Below are 17,993 nucleotides of genomic sequence, written 5' to 3'. Positions count from 1 at the left end.
CAAAATTTGGATTTTTTTCATTGCCTATCGAAAAGAAAAACAAACCTATTTAAATGAACTATAGGTCTTACAGTATTCAATCAGTTATTTCCTTAAAGATTTAAACAATAATACCAAAACATATGCATACATACTTTAAATTAGATATTAAAATAAGTCACAGTTGAGAGTCATATATGAGAAATATCTTTATTTTTGCATTATTGACATATACTCATATTTCCTTTTACCATATGTGATAAATATAGATTACTAGTATCGGATTTTCAATACCTTGATATCGTAAAATATCAGCCTCGAGCCACAAAGTGGATCTTTGTGGCGAGTAGAGGCGAACGAGCAAAAAACCTTCACGGTGTGTCGAGATACTGATATTTTACGATGTGTGTAGAAAACCTGATACAAGTAATTTATTCGTATTAAAAAAAAAATAAAAAAAATATAAACTTAATCATTAAAATTATACAAGTCACCTGTGGTAGTTGCATGATACTACCAATTCATTTCGGTATTGAGGTGCAGTTTTACGATAAATTCTGTCAACATTATGTTTAAGCTTTCCTTTTGTGAAATTGAATTAAGACGTAAGGAAAGAGGTATAATAAATTTCCCTTGTATGCAGGGTTGTATTTTTTTAATTCACCGAGTCTGATTTTGAAAGGTGTTAAATATTTCTTGAAATTCATCTACTTTTGTTACTCCAAAACAATATCATCATCTTTCAAGAAATCAAAGAAAGCTCACGGAGATGTCTTCTAGAAGTCTACAGGGGGTGACAATCTCTATCATTTAATCGCTAGTCATCAGACCTTAGGTTCATCTTAGTTAATAGTACGTTTGTGCTATAATTTATGAATGTTTCATGCTATTGAAAGTCGTCGGTATTTAGACATGAACAAATGGACGTGTTTATTCTTAAGTTAGCTTAAGTCTAAGTCTGATTGGATTAACATGTCCAAGAACATTTGGCAAAGCAAATCCAAAAACCTTGTGGAATTGCGATTGGTTTATGCTAAGAATGTCTTTTTTTAGTTGAAGTAAATGAATCCACCTTTTCCGGTCTGCAATCTTTTTATAACATAAATGTCCATCATTGGGACTACTTTGCCTAAGTCATGTTTCACTGAACAACAAAAGTTCGATGGAATACACAGTTACTTTTTTATGTAAGTGCATTTGTTTAATTATCGAGTACAGTTGGTAGTCTAGATAAGAAAGATTTCGAAAAAGTGAAGGTAATTGGTTTATCGATTTTTTGTTATCATCAAAAATATAATCTTATTGCATATGATAAATAATTACCTGTGCAGGTATTGTTAAATTGTGTTGGTTTTGCTCCAGGGATGCTGCACTTGTAATTTTCTTGCCAATATTCCTGAAACCATGGATTTCTATCATTAGAGTACGGACTTAGGTTCTGGAACATATCATCAAACCAATCAATCAGAGGTGAATGAAGCTTTATTGACATACCACCTGCTGCTGCCGCCTCGTTGTCTTTGACAACATCAGGTCTGTCATTCCAGCCGTCGCTAAATAGATTTAAACAAAATAACTTATTGGTTATATTCGTCGTTGTTCTGTAGGCTACCAGTATGTTTATTGCAAAGAATTCATAAAGTTATTTTTTTCTCTATTATTTATGTATCTAAATTTGTCAACGTCTTTATATCAAAGTGCAAGTCACCATATTTGATCAAGTACCAGTATGTTTATTGCACAGAATTCATAAAGTGATTTCTTTCTCTATTATTTATGTATCTTTTGTCAACGCCTTTATATCAAAATGAAAGTAACCATATTTGATCAAGTACCAGTATGTTTATTGCACAGAATTCATATGGTATTGTTTTTCTCTATTATTTATGTATCTAAATATGTCAACGTCTTATCAAAGCACAAGTATTCATCTTTGATCAAGTATAACTTCAAAATTATTAAATACAAATTAACCAGAAAACAAAGTGCATTTAATTTCCAGATGCCAAATTTTTGTTCGGTTTTGCTCAAACCCGCGGGTTCAACATATATAAAGACACTTTGAAGAGACATAAAATCTTAGCATTAGAAAAGTACTCGGAAGCCTATATATGTGTGTATGTGGTAGGGGATTTTGTAAATTTTCGTGAACTGAAAATTTGCAAGTATCAATAGTAAAGAATAAAGTATACAAAAGTCAATCTAAAAAATCTTCATAAACCTTTTTTTGACATAAGTTTATTTTTGTTTCAATTTTAATTTTCTTGGAATCCTATTATTCAATTTTGAATCACGTAAAAGATATATCACAATAAAATTGTCATAGTGTTTACGTAGGTAAGAAAAGAAGTTTTGAATGGCAATATCGTGTATCGAAGTGTTATTCAAGTGGAAAATTACAATTGACCAAATTCAAGCACTCAGCAGATATGCAAATCATTTAAGAATTAAGCAACGCTGAATATTGTTGGTGATGGCTATTTTGCAACATAATTTAGATGTATATGTTTTTGTTTAAAAAATGCATCGAACGACACCTATAACAAAAAATGAATCAATTTGTATCTGAAAAAAAAACCCAATTGTAAAACATGTAAAATGATTGAACGAGCTTCAAAACAGAAAGAAAGGTGAGGCTGGTCATTTGAAGTGAGTCTACCATAACAGATGTGTTATAGTAATCTCAGATTTTAAAAATACTATAGCACTAACAAAACCTTGTTACATACGAATGAAAAAGAAGACGATATAAAATCAGAAATCGATCTCTTACTTTATCACAATTATAAACTTTCTTTGTCAGTAGGAGAAGGCGAAACAAAAGTTGACATATTACTTGTCACTCTTCTGACATTTACATTTACCATAAATCCATATTAGGATCTCGTATCATGCGAGATGCCACGAGAATAATAAAGATCCTCTTGGTTATGATCTTTCGAAAATTGGAAATGAACACAGATGTATATGACTGTTACATTGTTTAATGTTTGTGGTGTCTAAGTTGTATGTAAATTACCATTCATCACACGAAGAAAATTAAACAAAACTGCCCATGGGTAGTGAGGTGAAAAATATGTATATAAAGAAAGTTATTTAAAATTTTCCGACAGTGGAATAGAAAGGAATTGGAAAAAGCAAATTAAGCGATAGACATAAAAATCTAGCGCTGTAGATGAAAAAATACTTAAGACAGGATTTTTGGTTTGTACTGTATCTTTAACAATGAGCAATAAATTGACTCATCAAACGATTTTTTTTTTAATTCAAAACACGGTCATTTTGATTTACTTTTAAAGCCTATTTAATCTAACTGTTGGTGAACCAAACTTTCATGGAAACCTTATTTTAGCCAATAAGGAGATAAGTAAAATATTAAAAAAAAGTGTCGCAATCTTAACGGTAAATTATTAACCACCTGGAGAATATTGACAAGATTTCAATGTATGCATTCGAGAACATGACATTATATGTTATTTCGATCTTCACATGTGATATGGATTAAGGCAGATCTAATATATTTATGCATTGACTTTTTGATGCTTTTAAATTATTGCAATGATTTGACGTTTAACTAACGTACGTCAACATCACAATTTCAATCAAAATTGAAAGCTAGTGCAAAAAAGGAAGATTTCATGGTTCTCATATCTATGTGGAGTTTATTTACAACAATTTGGTCGATGCCACTTCTGGTGGAGTTTTTTTTTATTCCCCGAGGGTATTACCAGCCCAGTAGTCAGCACTTCTGTGTTGACATGAATTATCATTGATATGGTCATAATAATAAATTACCTATTAATACAACTTTGAATATTTGAAATATTTAGGCTTTGCTTCCTCAGGAATAGATTACCTTGGCTGCATTTGGTAAAACATTTAAGAATTGTTGATCCCCAATACTTTTTACTTTATTTGGCCTTTTTAACCTTTTTTTATTCGAGCGTCACTGATGAGTCCTTTGTAGACGAAACGCACGTCTGAGGTAATGACAAAATATCAATCTTGATAATTATGATGAGTTTATTTCCTATTCCACTCGTTGCATAGCGTCATGATTCACATGGATAGAAAAAGTTGTGATATTTCTCAGTCGGTGATTCGAGGACAGGAGAACGAGTTTTTGGTTAAGACAAATGTATCCGTGGCTATCGTGTTACGAATTTTCCACAACTCGTGAAGGCGGCGATCGTAAAATAATGTCTTCAGCTGTATCACTTTGAGTTCTTGGTTCTAAAGCTTCCTTGTTAGCATCAACAAATAATGTGGATTCAATTATTATTCGTTGAATACTAATTTTCGTGGATTTCGGTGGTACATGTGATCCACGAAATTAAGTATCCAACGAAATACCAATTTTTCATAAGGTAGTATCCGGATTTTGGCAAAACCACGAAATCAAATATCCACGAACATGTAAGTTTTCCTCAATCCACTAAAATTGGTATCCACTAAAATAAATTAATCTACAATACTCCACATTCACGCGCTACTGATATGTACACAGAGATGGAAAACGAAAAAATTTTAATCATTTTTTGTCGTACAGTTTCGTCTGCAACCGACCCTTATTGCGTAAAGGAAAGAGCAGTAAAATGTTTCATAAACTCCGGTGTTGACCTGAATATCAATAATGTGGTCATATTTATAAATTTCCTGTTTATAAAACTTTGAAATTTTCGAAAACTAAGGATTTTCTTATCCCAGGCATAGATTACCTTAGCCGTATTTGGCACAACTTTTTGGAATTTTGGATCCTCAATGCTCTTCAACTTTGTACTTATTTGGCTTTATGAATATTTTAATATGAGCGTCACTGATGAGTCTTATGTAGAAAAACGAGGTCTGACGTACTAAATTATAATCCTGGTACCTTTGATAACTATCCTAAACATATTTCTCTAATGTTGTTGATACTCTATGTCTTCTTGTTGGTATATATCGATATTGCAAGCTTCACATCAAATATAATTCCGCTTACGGTATTGAACATATTGTTTCAGGAGTTCGGACGTCTTTTGACATTAGACGTTTTCAAGCTTTTTGTACGCTTCAGAATGGAATCAAATGTTACAATTTTAGTATTTTCGTGTAAAACATATGAATGTTTTGTATACTATTGGAAACAAGAGTGCACACTCTGAAATGTCTCGCCTTCTATACTAATCATTGATATTATGTTGATAGTCCTAAGTATAAAGCGTTATTACAACTGTCTCATAAACTAAACATTAACCAAGATAACTAAACAAAGACCAATGAACCTTGAAAATGAGGTCAAGGTCAGATGAACCATGACAGGCAGACATGTACAGCGAACAATGCTTCTATACAACATATAAAGTTGACCTATTACTTATAGTTTAAGAAAAATAGACCAAAACACAAAAACTTTGCACACAGTATGGAAAAAAAACAGACCAAAACACAAAAATTTAACTATAACCACTGAACCATGAAAATGAGGTCAAGGTCACATGACATCTGCCCGCTAGACATGTACACCTTACAATCATTCCATACAACAAATATAGTAGACCTATTGCATATAGTATGAAAAAAACAGACCAAAACACAAAACTAACTATAACCACTGAACCATGAAAATGAGGTCAAGGTCAGATGACACCTGCCAGTTGGACATGTACACCTTACAGTCCTTCCATACACCAAATATACTAGCCCTATTGCTTATAGTATCTGAGATATGGACTTGACCACCAAAACTTAACCTTGTTCACTGATCCATGAAATGAGGTCGAGGTCAAGTGAAAACTGTCTGACAGACATGAGGACCTTGCAAGGTACGCACATATCAAATATAGTTATCCTATTACTTATAATAAGAGAGAATTCAACATCACAAAAAATCTGAACTTTTTTTCAAGTGGTCACTGAACCATGAAAATGAGGTCAAGGACATTGGACATGTGACTGACGGAAACTTCGTAACATGAGGCATTTATATACAAAGTATGAAGCATTCAGGTCTTCCACCTTCTAAAATATAAAGCTTTTAAGAAATTAGCTAACGCCGCCGCCGCCGCCGGATCACTATCCCTATGTCGAGCTTTCTGCAACAAAAGTTGCAGGCTTGACAAAAATCACAAATCGAAGTTGCAAAGAGAAATGTGACCTTTTAAAGTCAGCATGGACCTATCAATTAGCCAATGGAAATACCACAATTTCGAAACACACTGAGGATATGCTAATTACCAAATTCACGCATTGTTACCGTCCCATAACAATGTCTTACTCCGGTCAGTCAGTGTGCTACAAAAGCAATCTGTTCACGCGGGTATTAATAAATAATATTTATAACCATAAAACAAATTGCTTTGAAAAAAATAGGATTCAATGTATCAATTATTAATGTAGACTTATGGATTTTAAGCAGTTGCTAAAAAAAATCATTACAATACTTTTAACGACATACAGTGGTTTGAAAACGATTTTGTGACATTTCATCCATCATAGGATATTAGGAAGACTTTAAAGTCAGCGGATGATTTCCATAGGGACTACATCAGTTGTCAATATTTCTTAGTCTGAAAAGTTATGAAGATTATTGTGTACGTCATCTCGAAGTATCCCCTTTTTAAACAAAAAGATGAAAAAAATATATAATAATAAATTATTAGCAGATATATATGATCTATAACGTCAATCAATAATTTCATGATTTAAAACAATAGGGTCATTTTGCCTTAATATCTGTGAATATAATTTTCGATAGTATTTGCACACAAATGAATAAATTTTTAAATTATAAAATTGAACTTTCATATGCCGACTTAATTAAATGCTAAAGTTTTGCCGTCATTCAATTCTATGGATACGAACAGATTTTTTTTTCCAAATGAAACTGTGAAGAGTAAAATCTTGAAAACATTCATTTTCATTTTTCGTTTTTTAATGATATTTTTTTAGTCAACCTTCAAATTAAGTCTCAGTTTAAAGTGATTAGTTATCAAAAACTTTATCAAACTTTCATGGAATTTTACTTAAGTTGGACAAAAGAGGGGCGAAAGATACCAGTGGGACATTCAAATTCATAGATAATAAATAAACTACCAACGCCAAGGTTAAAAAAGAAAAAGACAAACAGACAAGTAATACCGGTAGTACACTAGACACAACATAGAAAACTAAAGACTAAGCAACTAGAACCCAACCAAAAATTGTGGGTGATCTCAGGTACTACAGAAATTTAAGCAGATCCCGCTCCACATGTGGCATCCGTCGTGTTGCTCGTGTTAATACAAAAGGTAAATTTATTTATTCGGTAGGTTACATTTGTGATAAAAAGTTTTTAAATATTGAAAATTACTGATTATTATGCACAATCGAAAAATGAAATAACACGTAAACAGCATTGTTGCATTTCAAAACAAGATTGAATTCTCGTGAATAATGACAAAATATGATTAATTGGGTGTCCTTTAATTGAACAATTTGACAAGTGTTTTGTACTATTTTTATATGAGTCGACCTTTGTTCAGTATTATGAAGTAAATGCATTAAAAGTGTGTGGTATCGTGCTCTTTAGAGAAAAAGCTCTTAAATTTGTTCCTGACAATTTGTTGTCTCAATGAGAAGAATGTGTGTTCGCTCTACATATTTTGTTTAAATATAACTTTACAGTGTGGAAAAACTTTGAACGACGTTTTCCTGCAAATTCTAATGCAATGCAAACATAGCCAATATAAACATATCATACCGTTCGGTAAACATGGAATTTTAAAGTTAGGAATTTCCAGTGGTAAATTGCAGTCAAAGAGTAGTTTGGAAGAATCTCCATTGTTGGAAAGGAGACATATAAATTGCTTACATATCTATGCATTATATGTTATTTGTGAAAAGTGAATTTATTTGTTAGAGCTTTCGAAAAGGAAAGAAAATCAAAGCTTATTTTCTTAGAACTTAAAAACGCTTTAGTATTAATCTTTTTTAATTCATAATCCTTGTCCTTCAATTCATTTAATTCCGCTAAGATGAACTTTGTCGTAAAAAGTGGTTTTAACAACTGGCCATATCTTTTTTGACGTTTTATACTAAATCCGTTGTATGTGTACTGGATGATAAATTGAGATAGGAAAACATGATTTGTTTATTATTTGTTATTGGCTTAAACAACTATAAGAGTTTTTAGATCAGTACTTTGTTTGTAGTTTTGTTTGTATGTTTTGTTGTTGCTTCGAACCAATCTGTTGAGTTAAACCATTTTCTATAATTTTGTCTCGTTTACGACGACATTTGCCGAATTCGAGACATATGGGCGGCGTGAACTACCTGTATAAAGCTTTCTTTTTCAGAGGATAGAAGACCTGGACGCCCTTACATTGGGTACAGATGACTTATGTTACAAAATTTGCGTCTGTCATTTGTTTACCTCATTTCCAGGGTTTAGCGACGGCTAAAAATGTTAAGTTTTTTATGTCAATTTTTCGCTTAACATACTAGTATCACTTGATTTAATTCACTTGACTGGGCGGGGTTTAACTGGTTCGCTTATTAAAGACCAGTCCGTCTATAAACAGGAGTTTTAGGATAAACTCATCAATGCATTATCCAGCTATTCGTCCCATATCATACACTCAGTTCTTTTGTATATCCGTTTGGTGACCCTTATAGGTGATTAGAAATCAATAATAATTATAACGGCAATCATTCTTATCGCACAAATCTTCAAATAGATTGTCCTCATGCAAATTAAAACGTAAGCTCCGCAAAATCAGTTGAAATAGCATTGGTAGTACTTTATTAGAAAACAATATTTGGTATGTGGGTTCCTTGAAAAAAAAAGACAAAATTACTTGAGGGACATTCAAACGCATAAGTAAAAAATAAACTGACAGCGCTATGGCTAAAATAAGAAAAAGACATACAGACAAACAACAGTTCACAAAACACAACATAGAAAACCAAAGATTGATCAACACAACACCATCATAAGCTAGGAGTTATCGCAAGTGCTCCAGAGGGGAAAGTAGATCCTGCTCCACATGATGCACTCGTGCAGTTGTTCATATATGTAAACACCCGATAATAAGTCTAATTCGGTAGGTCACATTCGACATGTGACATTCCTATAACTATACAATTATGTAAATGCGGCATCACTAGTCAACTTTTAAGTCATACTGCAACGGTATTTTGCGGTTGATCTATTTTAAATATTTCCAAACATACGCCGCTAACTGAGTAAATAATCAATTTATTCAATTAACTTGGGATCAAGTCTCTTATCTATCAGGTTTTCTTCCTATACTTATTATGTTATATTATTTATTGTCCGCTTTATGATTTAGCAAGTCCTTGTCATATAATCTCTACCCATTAAAGCCATTGACAGTCTATCCCACCCTTTAAGAATTGTCAGTAAATAGTGATGCTCTACCGCTACTCATTTCGAAAACTCAATTTCTGTTTATGTTCATGTTGAATGTAAAAAAAAGTGTTAGAGTTTATTAAGGAGAATTTTAAAGGGACAATAAAAAGGGATGGAGTATTCGGAACATTACTCTTAGTCGTTAGCCTATATAACTAGTTAAGAATGTAACCCATTTTTTATCTCAATTATTAACGCATATTTGAAGTATAGCATATTCAGCAGGTCTAAGTATTGACGTAAATAATCATCCTCTTATATAATTAGCTATGAAAGGTACCACGCTTATAATTTAATACGCCAAACGCGCGTTTCGTCTACATAAGACTCATCAGTGACCCTAAATTTCAAAAAAGATATGCCAAATACGGCCGAGGTTATCTATGTTTTTCGAAAAATTTATAATTTGGTAAAGAGGAAATTTATAAAAATAACCATAAAATTTATTTTGTTTAAACATATTTATTAATAGTGGATTGGGAACAAGTTTTGCAACTTATGTTTATCCCTTTCCACTTTGCGGGTGCGAGTGCTGCCTTGTAGCGGCATTAGCCTGCTCTTTTTCGAAATCTACAAGGGTGTCTTTTGACGTGCAAGAGATATGGCTCTCTCTTAACACGGGTCAGCCATTTATTATCCCCTTCCGACGGACTATCATTGTTTCCTAGAGACCATACTCGCAAATGGTATCAAGGGAGAGCCGAAAATTCAGTTCCTGAAATTTTCATCCTAACCGGGAATCGAACCATGAAACTTTGTGATAATAGACCGATGAACTAACCACTAAACCACGTATTGATATTCATGTCAACACCGAACACACACGATCAACCATTTTCTTATCTGTATCTTCTAGATAATTCTTAACAGAACTTCATTCCATTTAAGCATAATGAGAGAAATTAGGAACTTTCATACCTACTTACAATTTTAGTATCATGATATCGTCAGTACAAAGATGTATACACACTATTAGCAAAATACTTGTCAGAATATACTTGTTTGTACAATAGTTAGCTGATAACAAGATTACAAAATATATAGAATGGAAACTATTTCGATTTGACGTTACATGTAGAAATGTATCAAATGTTGTAACTTGAAAAATAACAAGACAATAACTGAGATGTTTATAGTTCCTTTATCATCATGTTTTATAAGGTTTGACTAATATTCTAGATGGGCTAGGCTATTTCATTGATGGTTTCAGTCATATTGACATTGATCCATATTTTTCATTGATGATCATTTTTGCGTTTAATAGTTCAGTGTATATATAAAAGCTTTAATGGCAATAGCTTAAATCGCTTAATTCGTCAAAACTGATCTTTTAAGGGCAATCATTCCTATAAAACTTCTATAAAGAGTCAGCTGATGGTTTAAGTCATACTCGTATATTTGAAGATATTTATTGTGTTGACGATATTTTTTTCTGTTAACAGTTTCTGTCTATCTAAAAAGGTTTTCAAGTTAATAGGTAAATACACTTAAACTGGTAGAAAAAAAATATTATGCAATGGGCAATAACTAATTTAATGAGTCGTTTGACTATATTGGTTGAATTGTAAAGTCGTTAAATCTTTATATTCTGTATACCACTTCATCAGATTTTCTTTATCTTCTATAATTTCAAAATATTAGTCAATTCGCCTTTTCAGAAACTAGAGGACTATGAATAATCTCATTGTTCGTACACCAAAATGAAAATAACGTTACGGCATAGGTTGAATTTAATTGTTTAGAACGCTTTTAAAAAATCACAACGTGTGTAAACGCTTTTGAATCTATTACCCAGAATGCATTAGTTTCTGAAAAGGCGAATTGCTTTCATTGATGTTTGTTGATGGTAATATGATTTACAAAATACTCTTGTAACCTCTCGGATCAGCCATACTAACTTTGGTCTAAACATATATAACACTACCATGATCTAAATTAGTTCAGTTGTTTTGAAGAAGAAAAATAATACGACTGACGACGTACGCTAAATAATGACAACAGCTCCTTTGATTTTTAGAGGCCTAATGCGGTTATTCTGCACAGAACTTTGAAATACATGCACATCATCTCATTTGCATAGATAAGTCAATCTTTTGTTACCTGAACCCTTGATTATTTTATAGAAACCAACTGACCAAACAAACAAACTAAAAACAAGAGCTTAGTGCTCACGTTGAATTTTGACACAAATCTGTGTGAAAGTTTTATTAAAATCCAGTCGGAAATTTAGAGGTATTTTGTAATACAAGATATTCTTTTCTGTAAACAAAAAGTCCTGTATATCGTAAATATGATAATTATGAAGGTAAAACATTAAATCAAAAATACGAGGTGCACAAATCAAATAAGTACATAAGATTCTCTGAAAGGTTATTAGTTTCAATACATTGTTTAAAAAGAGTTGTATATTCAAAGTGTCGGCAATGTAAGGGCGGACGGGCAAACCAGCAGATGTACGATCCGAACAATACTATAAATTTTCGCTTAAGTTAACAGTGGGTAATAAACATGTTGTATATATTAATAAACTTGCCTGCCTAGTATAAGAAAATAGCCTTTTGCTCCTTCAACTTTGTTAGTTGCTTCCAGTAGAGTTTTAACGGTTCTTCCTTCACAGAAACAAACAATTACTCGTGCTTTAGCTATCTTAAGTAACTGTTCAATGATATTTGTGAAATCTTTTACTGTAGCTGTGCCTGGAACTCCCTCATCGAATGGGATACAAACATTATATGTCTTTGCCATTTTGATAAATCTATCCATACCCCTCGAACCGTAACTGCCTGCAACGGAAAGAGCTCTTGTTATTTTTTTGTTTTATAGATATGCAAGATAAACATGTACAATTAATATATGTTTATGTTATATGGCTTTAAGAAATAGATAAAAGCAAACAATATTAAAACAGATCAAAAAAATGGAGAAAAGGCAAAAGTACAACAATTATTACAAATGTCGAATAAAAATACAACAATAGTAAACGTTTCATATCGTAATTCCTAAGATGAATTTTCAAAAGGATATTAAGAAAATTTTAGAAATATTCTACCTAAATATTTTTACTGCTGTTCTCAATCAATAAGAAATTAAAAGTCGTAAAAATATTTGCAGGTATTGTTCAATATCTATATCCAGAGATGTTTTATTGGGTATAATGGGGTTCAATCTGAAATTGCCATAAAAATAATTCTGCGTTGAGAGGACACATGGTGATCATATTAGATAACAACCATTAACGATAGATATACTTTATGATAGAAAGGATATATATTTGAGACAATTTTTTACTATTTCAAAGTTAAACAAAATGCAATATAAATGATGTACAATATAAATGAACAATATAAATGATGAACAAATCATACACCAGTTTAACTTTAACAAAAGTTTACAATTAGCATAATGTAGCTAGATAATAATTTTTACATAAGATATGAAGAACTTAATGTCGTTTTTTTTTGTGAGTTCAAAAGTTGCACCTGAGGTTTGCAAGTTAGTGTTCTATGAACTTTCGCCCTGCCATGAATTGAAATATGAAGAGTTTCAAGATGTCGTCGAAATTAGACTTTTCGTTTGGTAATTTGCTTTTGAGTTAAGAGTATTTCCTTTTCTTATTATTTTATTACATGTATCAAATAACGCCTTCAGTTGAGGCATATACATTAGTAACATAAATAGTATAAATTCTAGTAGGGATGGTTAACCATTACAGATATTTATTTGACAGATAGAAAGTAATTTCATGTTAGTATTATTTATAATGTGCCACATTTCTTTCTGTTCATGACATTAAAATCAATTTTTCAATGAATTAACGTGCAATACGGAGATAGCTAACGATTTCTGTTTACTAAACATCAATCTAATACTAACTTTGCTAACAAAAAAATTTCAATAAAAAATATGATTACGTGTTAATTGGCCTTTCCATTTTTTAGCAGCAACAACATGTCAAGCTACGACTAGATTTGGAGGTTATCAGTAAAATAACAGATTTATCGGAGTACATTTTCATAATCCCTAACTGGAGGATACCTAAATTGCACCTATTTTGACAGTTATTCTTCAATGCTTATTTTTGATCCAGACAAAAATTTCCATTACATGTTTTTTTTTTGGCAGATGTCTGATTTTCAATACCTATTAAACCATAGAAAAAATAATTTCAACCGATCTCCGAACGATCCATGAATCTGAAATGAAGATTTCCCAAATTGTATCCATGCTTAAATTTATATCCGTGAATGATAACTGATGTTTTATATGATTTATCCAAATATTAAGAACATTTAAGTTATTGGGCACATTACTCAGTAACGGTCAAGTGACTGTTTATTATAAACACGTGTTTGTTAATACTAAGCATGGTTTGTGTTTATGTTAGTTAAGATTGGATGGCATATACCTAATGCAGCTTTTAACGGCATATGCAGATTCGCATATGAGATTCGTGAAAAGCATGGTCAAGTATCATTTAAGGGGTTCGTTTGAGAAATAATAGCCTATAGTTTACGTAACAGCAGGTCATTATTTAGTTAACCCACCAACCCACTCTTTTTTATTTGATAATTGTCAATGTGGGTATATAAATATTGATATATATTTTTCCTTTTTTGTCTGAATTTATATATAAGGAAAGACTTTATTTTGAAGAAAATTTGAATGAAATCATTATTAAACGCTGCCTCAACTGTGGGCACGTTATTCTATTTATGTGTTGTTTTATTTATTACATAATTCATAATAAACTCATCATAGATACCAGGATTAAAATTTAATATTTACGCCAGACGCATGTTTCGTCTCATGAAGACTCACCAGTGACACTCGAATAAAAAAAAGGTTAAATGCTAAAAAAGTAAGAAGTTGAAGAGCATTGAGGACCAAAAAATCCAAAAAGTTTTGCCAAATACAGCTTTTTTGGTGATCCATTTCTGAGGTAGAAAGCCTTAGTTTTTCAAAAATTAAAAATTTTGTTTTGTTTAATTGCTGACTACTGGGCTCGTTTGAGCTTGGCGAATTAGGATTTAAGTTATAAATCTATATGATAATTTGAGTCAAATTCGTGAACATGAATTTGACAGCTAATGCTCCTTTAACTGTTCGAGTTATGTTTTAGCTGATATTTTCCTACCGCTGTAAATCGTTGTTTACTAATTGAATGTCAGTGGAAGGAGAAAGTCAGACGTATAATTATTAACTGACACTTACTCTCGCTTTACACTAATATACATAGACTTTACCTCTCAATAAGCATTTGTAGAAGTCAATAACCATTTGATTCAAGAGGAATTGTAGGATCCTTGTAATGGGTCATTATTTAAAAAGGTGGCTGAAGTACATTGTCCGTATATTAAATTATAGTCCGTAGTTATTTTATACGGATATCTTATACAAACTGGTCGAGGCAAATAATATTTTAAAAGCAATAATGTGAAATGTTTTATACAGCACAGTGTGTGCATTTTATGTTTGGTTGACGAATAATCTAAGTGCCCTCAATACAAAAGACTAGGAAGTTCTATTATATCGTTGTATTTGTTGCCTTAAAACATGATATGGTTTCTAGGGTTTGATAATAACTAAAAACTGCAATTTGTTCTTAAAATAACAAGTTATCAGGCAGCAACGCATCAACAGGTTGTCTGAAAATTTCAGGACTTGATAAACATTTTTATATATAGACATTTTCATTAAATGCTTTAGTTTCAAAAATATAAGAAAAACGGCATTTTATCCCCCATGTTCTATTTTCAGCCATGGCGGTCATCTTGGTTGACGGGCGAGGTAATTGGATATATTTTTTAAACTAGATACTCTAATGATGATTACAGCTAATCAGTTTGACTTGCAATATATACATCATTATTATCTTGAACTTATCAAACCGCAAAGTGTGACATGAATATCAATTATATGGTCAGTTTTTTTTTTTTTTTATAAATTTACTGTTTGCAAAAGTGTGAATTATTTGAAATACTAAGGATTTTCGTATCCCAGGCATATACTACCTTATTCTATTTGGCACAATGTTTTGGAATTTTGAGTCATCAATGCTTTTCAACTTTGTACTTTTGTATGGCTTTTTATCTATTTTGATCTGAGCGTCACTGATGAATCCTTTGCAGACGAAACACACGCCTGGCGTATCAAATTATAAGCCTGGTACATTTGATAACTTATTAAACAGTTTAACAAAAGAATATATATATTTGATTGGAAATTGATAGAATAGAACCGGTATTAAAAAAACATTCAAAAACAAAAACCAAAAAAATATAACTAGTCTGATTACAGCAAATACACCCTATGGTGAGACGTAATCTCGCCACAGTGCGATGTTTTTTGCCATGAGTCATTGCCGTTGACTTGTGGTATATAAGATATTATTGCATAGCAATATTATATTTTCCACAGAAAGTTACCAAAAGTTAGCGTACAATAAATTCTAATAATGCACTAGTGCAATAAATCTTGAAAAATTCATGACAAAATCTTAGTTTAAGCTAATTTTTACTTTCATTTATTATATTGCTATACAATAAAAGGGTTATTGCATGAATATTGGGAAATATAGTCACTCGTAGAACATATATTGCACTCACAAGCTCGTGCAATATAAAATTTCACTCGGACAATATTCCCCAATATTCATGCAATAACCCTATATAACTTAGCATTTCTGTTCATGATATCACAATATGAGCACCCCAAATCGAAAGTATGAATGAATCTGCGTTATTATATGAAACATTTTAAAACGAATGTCGTTATAGTTTAAAACGTTTCGAATATTTAAACGCTGCCACTGCGAATAACGACATTTGGATTAAAATGTCTCGTATAAGTAAAAAAGCAGATTCATCCATACTATCGCTTTGGGGTGCTTATATTGTGATAATATTTATAATTTGTATTTACTTATGATTTGTCATTTTTTTGGTAGTATGTATCTAGAATCATAGTGCATATATAACATTAGTATACCGAATTGTCTATCACCGTCTCATATTTTCTGCGTTGAGATATCTCTTTCCGTTAAATTCAAATCTTAACCTTGTTGTTATTCCCTCATTTTTTTTTTAATTTTCTGGAAACCTTTCACCAGAGACCAAGTGAATACAAAATCAGTAATTAAAGGTCACAAAATACCACAAAACAACATCGACAACAAACTGCTTTGAATGAAATAAGCTGTCTATACAGATATATAAAAGATATCAATTTTTCATTATTATACCTATGCATACTGATTTTAAAAGAGTAATTTTCAAAATCAGAATCATTTAATTTTTTTTTTTAGATTTTTGTTTAACTATTCAATTAGTGATTTGGAGTGTAAAAACAAAATTTATTAACTTCAAATAAATCTATAATGCAGTAAAAACATATCAACATTGATTTTTTTTTTACGAATAACAATCTTTGCTGTATATTGATAATCTATATGAATCTTAAAAAGATATATAAACAGATAAGTTTTGCCCATACATCAATTAGAGATAATCTCTATTGCCAAATAAACAAATTAACAATGTGATTGACAAAAGACATATAAACAGAATCGGAAGTTAATTCCATACATCAAAAATCCATTAGTATTCCGGCTGGTAAACATATAAGATTAAGAAAACATTTGGTTTTTTCTTTCTTTAAAACTCATTTATTAAATATATGTCAATGTAACGATAAAAAGCTATGTTCATTCGGTCAATGTAACGATGAAGACCTATGTCTATTCGTGTGAGACAAAGATTTAAAAGATATTTATAAATTAATATTATTCACTATGTCTTACGGTTTTTCTCGTTACAAATCAGTCTGCTGATATTCTATCCTCTATAACAGCACATATATTGATTTGTTAACGTATTCCAGTATCAACAAACCAAAACAATTTAAAAAATAGATCATAAAGTAAGACAGAAATGTGTTCACATTCGAATATAGACGAAATTTCCTATAACCTACCGATCTCCTTTTTATGTTTTAAGGAGAATACATTTTTATCAGAATAATCTTTTCACATTTAAATTATACTTATTCCTTATTATGCTGGTATTTCCTTGGTATTATCTGCCAATTAAAGGTAATCATAAACAAATTCGCAATGGCACAGTGCTATTTAAGATTAAAGAATAAAGATCCAATAATGACAATTTCATAAATGTAAGCTTCTGACATTTTTTCTCCACTTGTTTCATAAAACGAAAACAAAGCGCTGCACAAGAGACAAGTTATTAGAACATACCAAATCTCACTACAGGAAACCAAATAATTGGATGGGTGTGTTTAAGATATTATTACAGCACGAGTGATACCGTCCAGTGCTATTGTAGTAATTACTTTCATATATAATGTTATATTTCATTATCAATAACAGAACGAAAAAGTAGAAGGGAAAGTTCCTTTTTACAACAATACCTAGTCAAAATATCTATAAAAAGGCAATTTTGATTTTTTGCTGTGACGCCAAAACAGCAATAACCTTTCAATCCCACTTTCAATACGTCATAAGTATTTGTGGTGTCACTAAACAAAATCAAACAAGTCTTTTAAGACGTCACAATTATTTAGACTAACAAATACTGAAAAGACGTTTTAATGTAGTTATATTTCGCAA

At 31.3% G+C, this 17,993-nt stretch overlaps 1 protein-coding gene across 1 annotated transcript in view; it reads right to left on the bottom strand.

Moving 5' to 3' along the window:
- Window positions 1-1,264: 1,264 nt before the first annotated feature.
- The window catches only part of LOC143048894 (metabotropic glutamate receptor 1-like), a 47,928-nt gene continuing 31,199 nt past the window's right edge, over window positions 1,265-17,993 (bottom strand). The window contains exons 2-3 of the mRNA XM_076222761.1: window positions 11,904-12,153; window positions 1,265-1,532 (exon numbers count right to left, since the gene is read on the bottom strand). Coding sequence (XP_076078876.1) covers window positions 1,265-1,532; window positions 11,904-12,153 — 518 coding nt within the window. The remainder of the gene's footprint in view (window positions 1,533-11,903; window positions 12,154-17,993) is intronic.

The sequence above is a fragment of the Mytilus galloprovincialis genome, chromosome 10 (assembly GCF_965363235.1).
Source record: "Mytilus galloprovincialis chromosome 10, xbMytGall1.hap1.1, whole genome shotgun sequence".
Lineage (NCBI taxonomy): Eukaryota > Metazoa > Mollusca > Bivalvia > Mytilida > Mytilidae > Mytilus > Mytilus galloprovincialis.
Note: the sequence above shows the minus strand (reverse complement) of the source record. Positions and strands in the feature narration are given on the sequence as shown.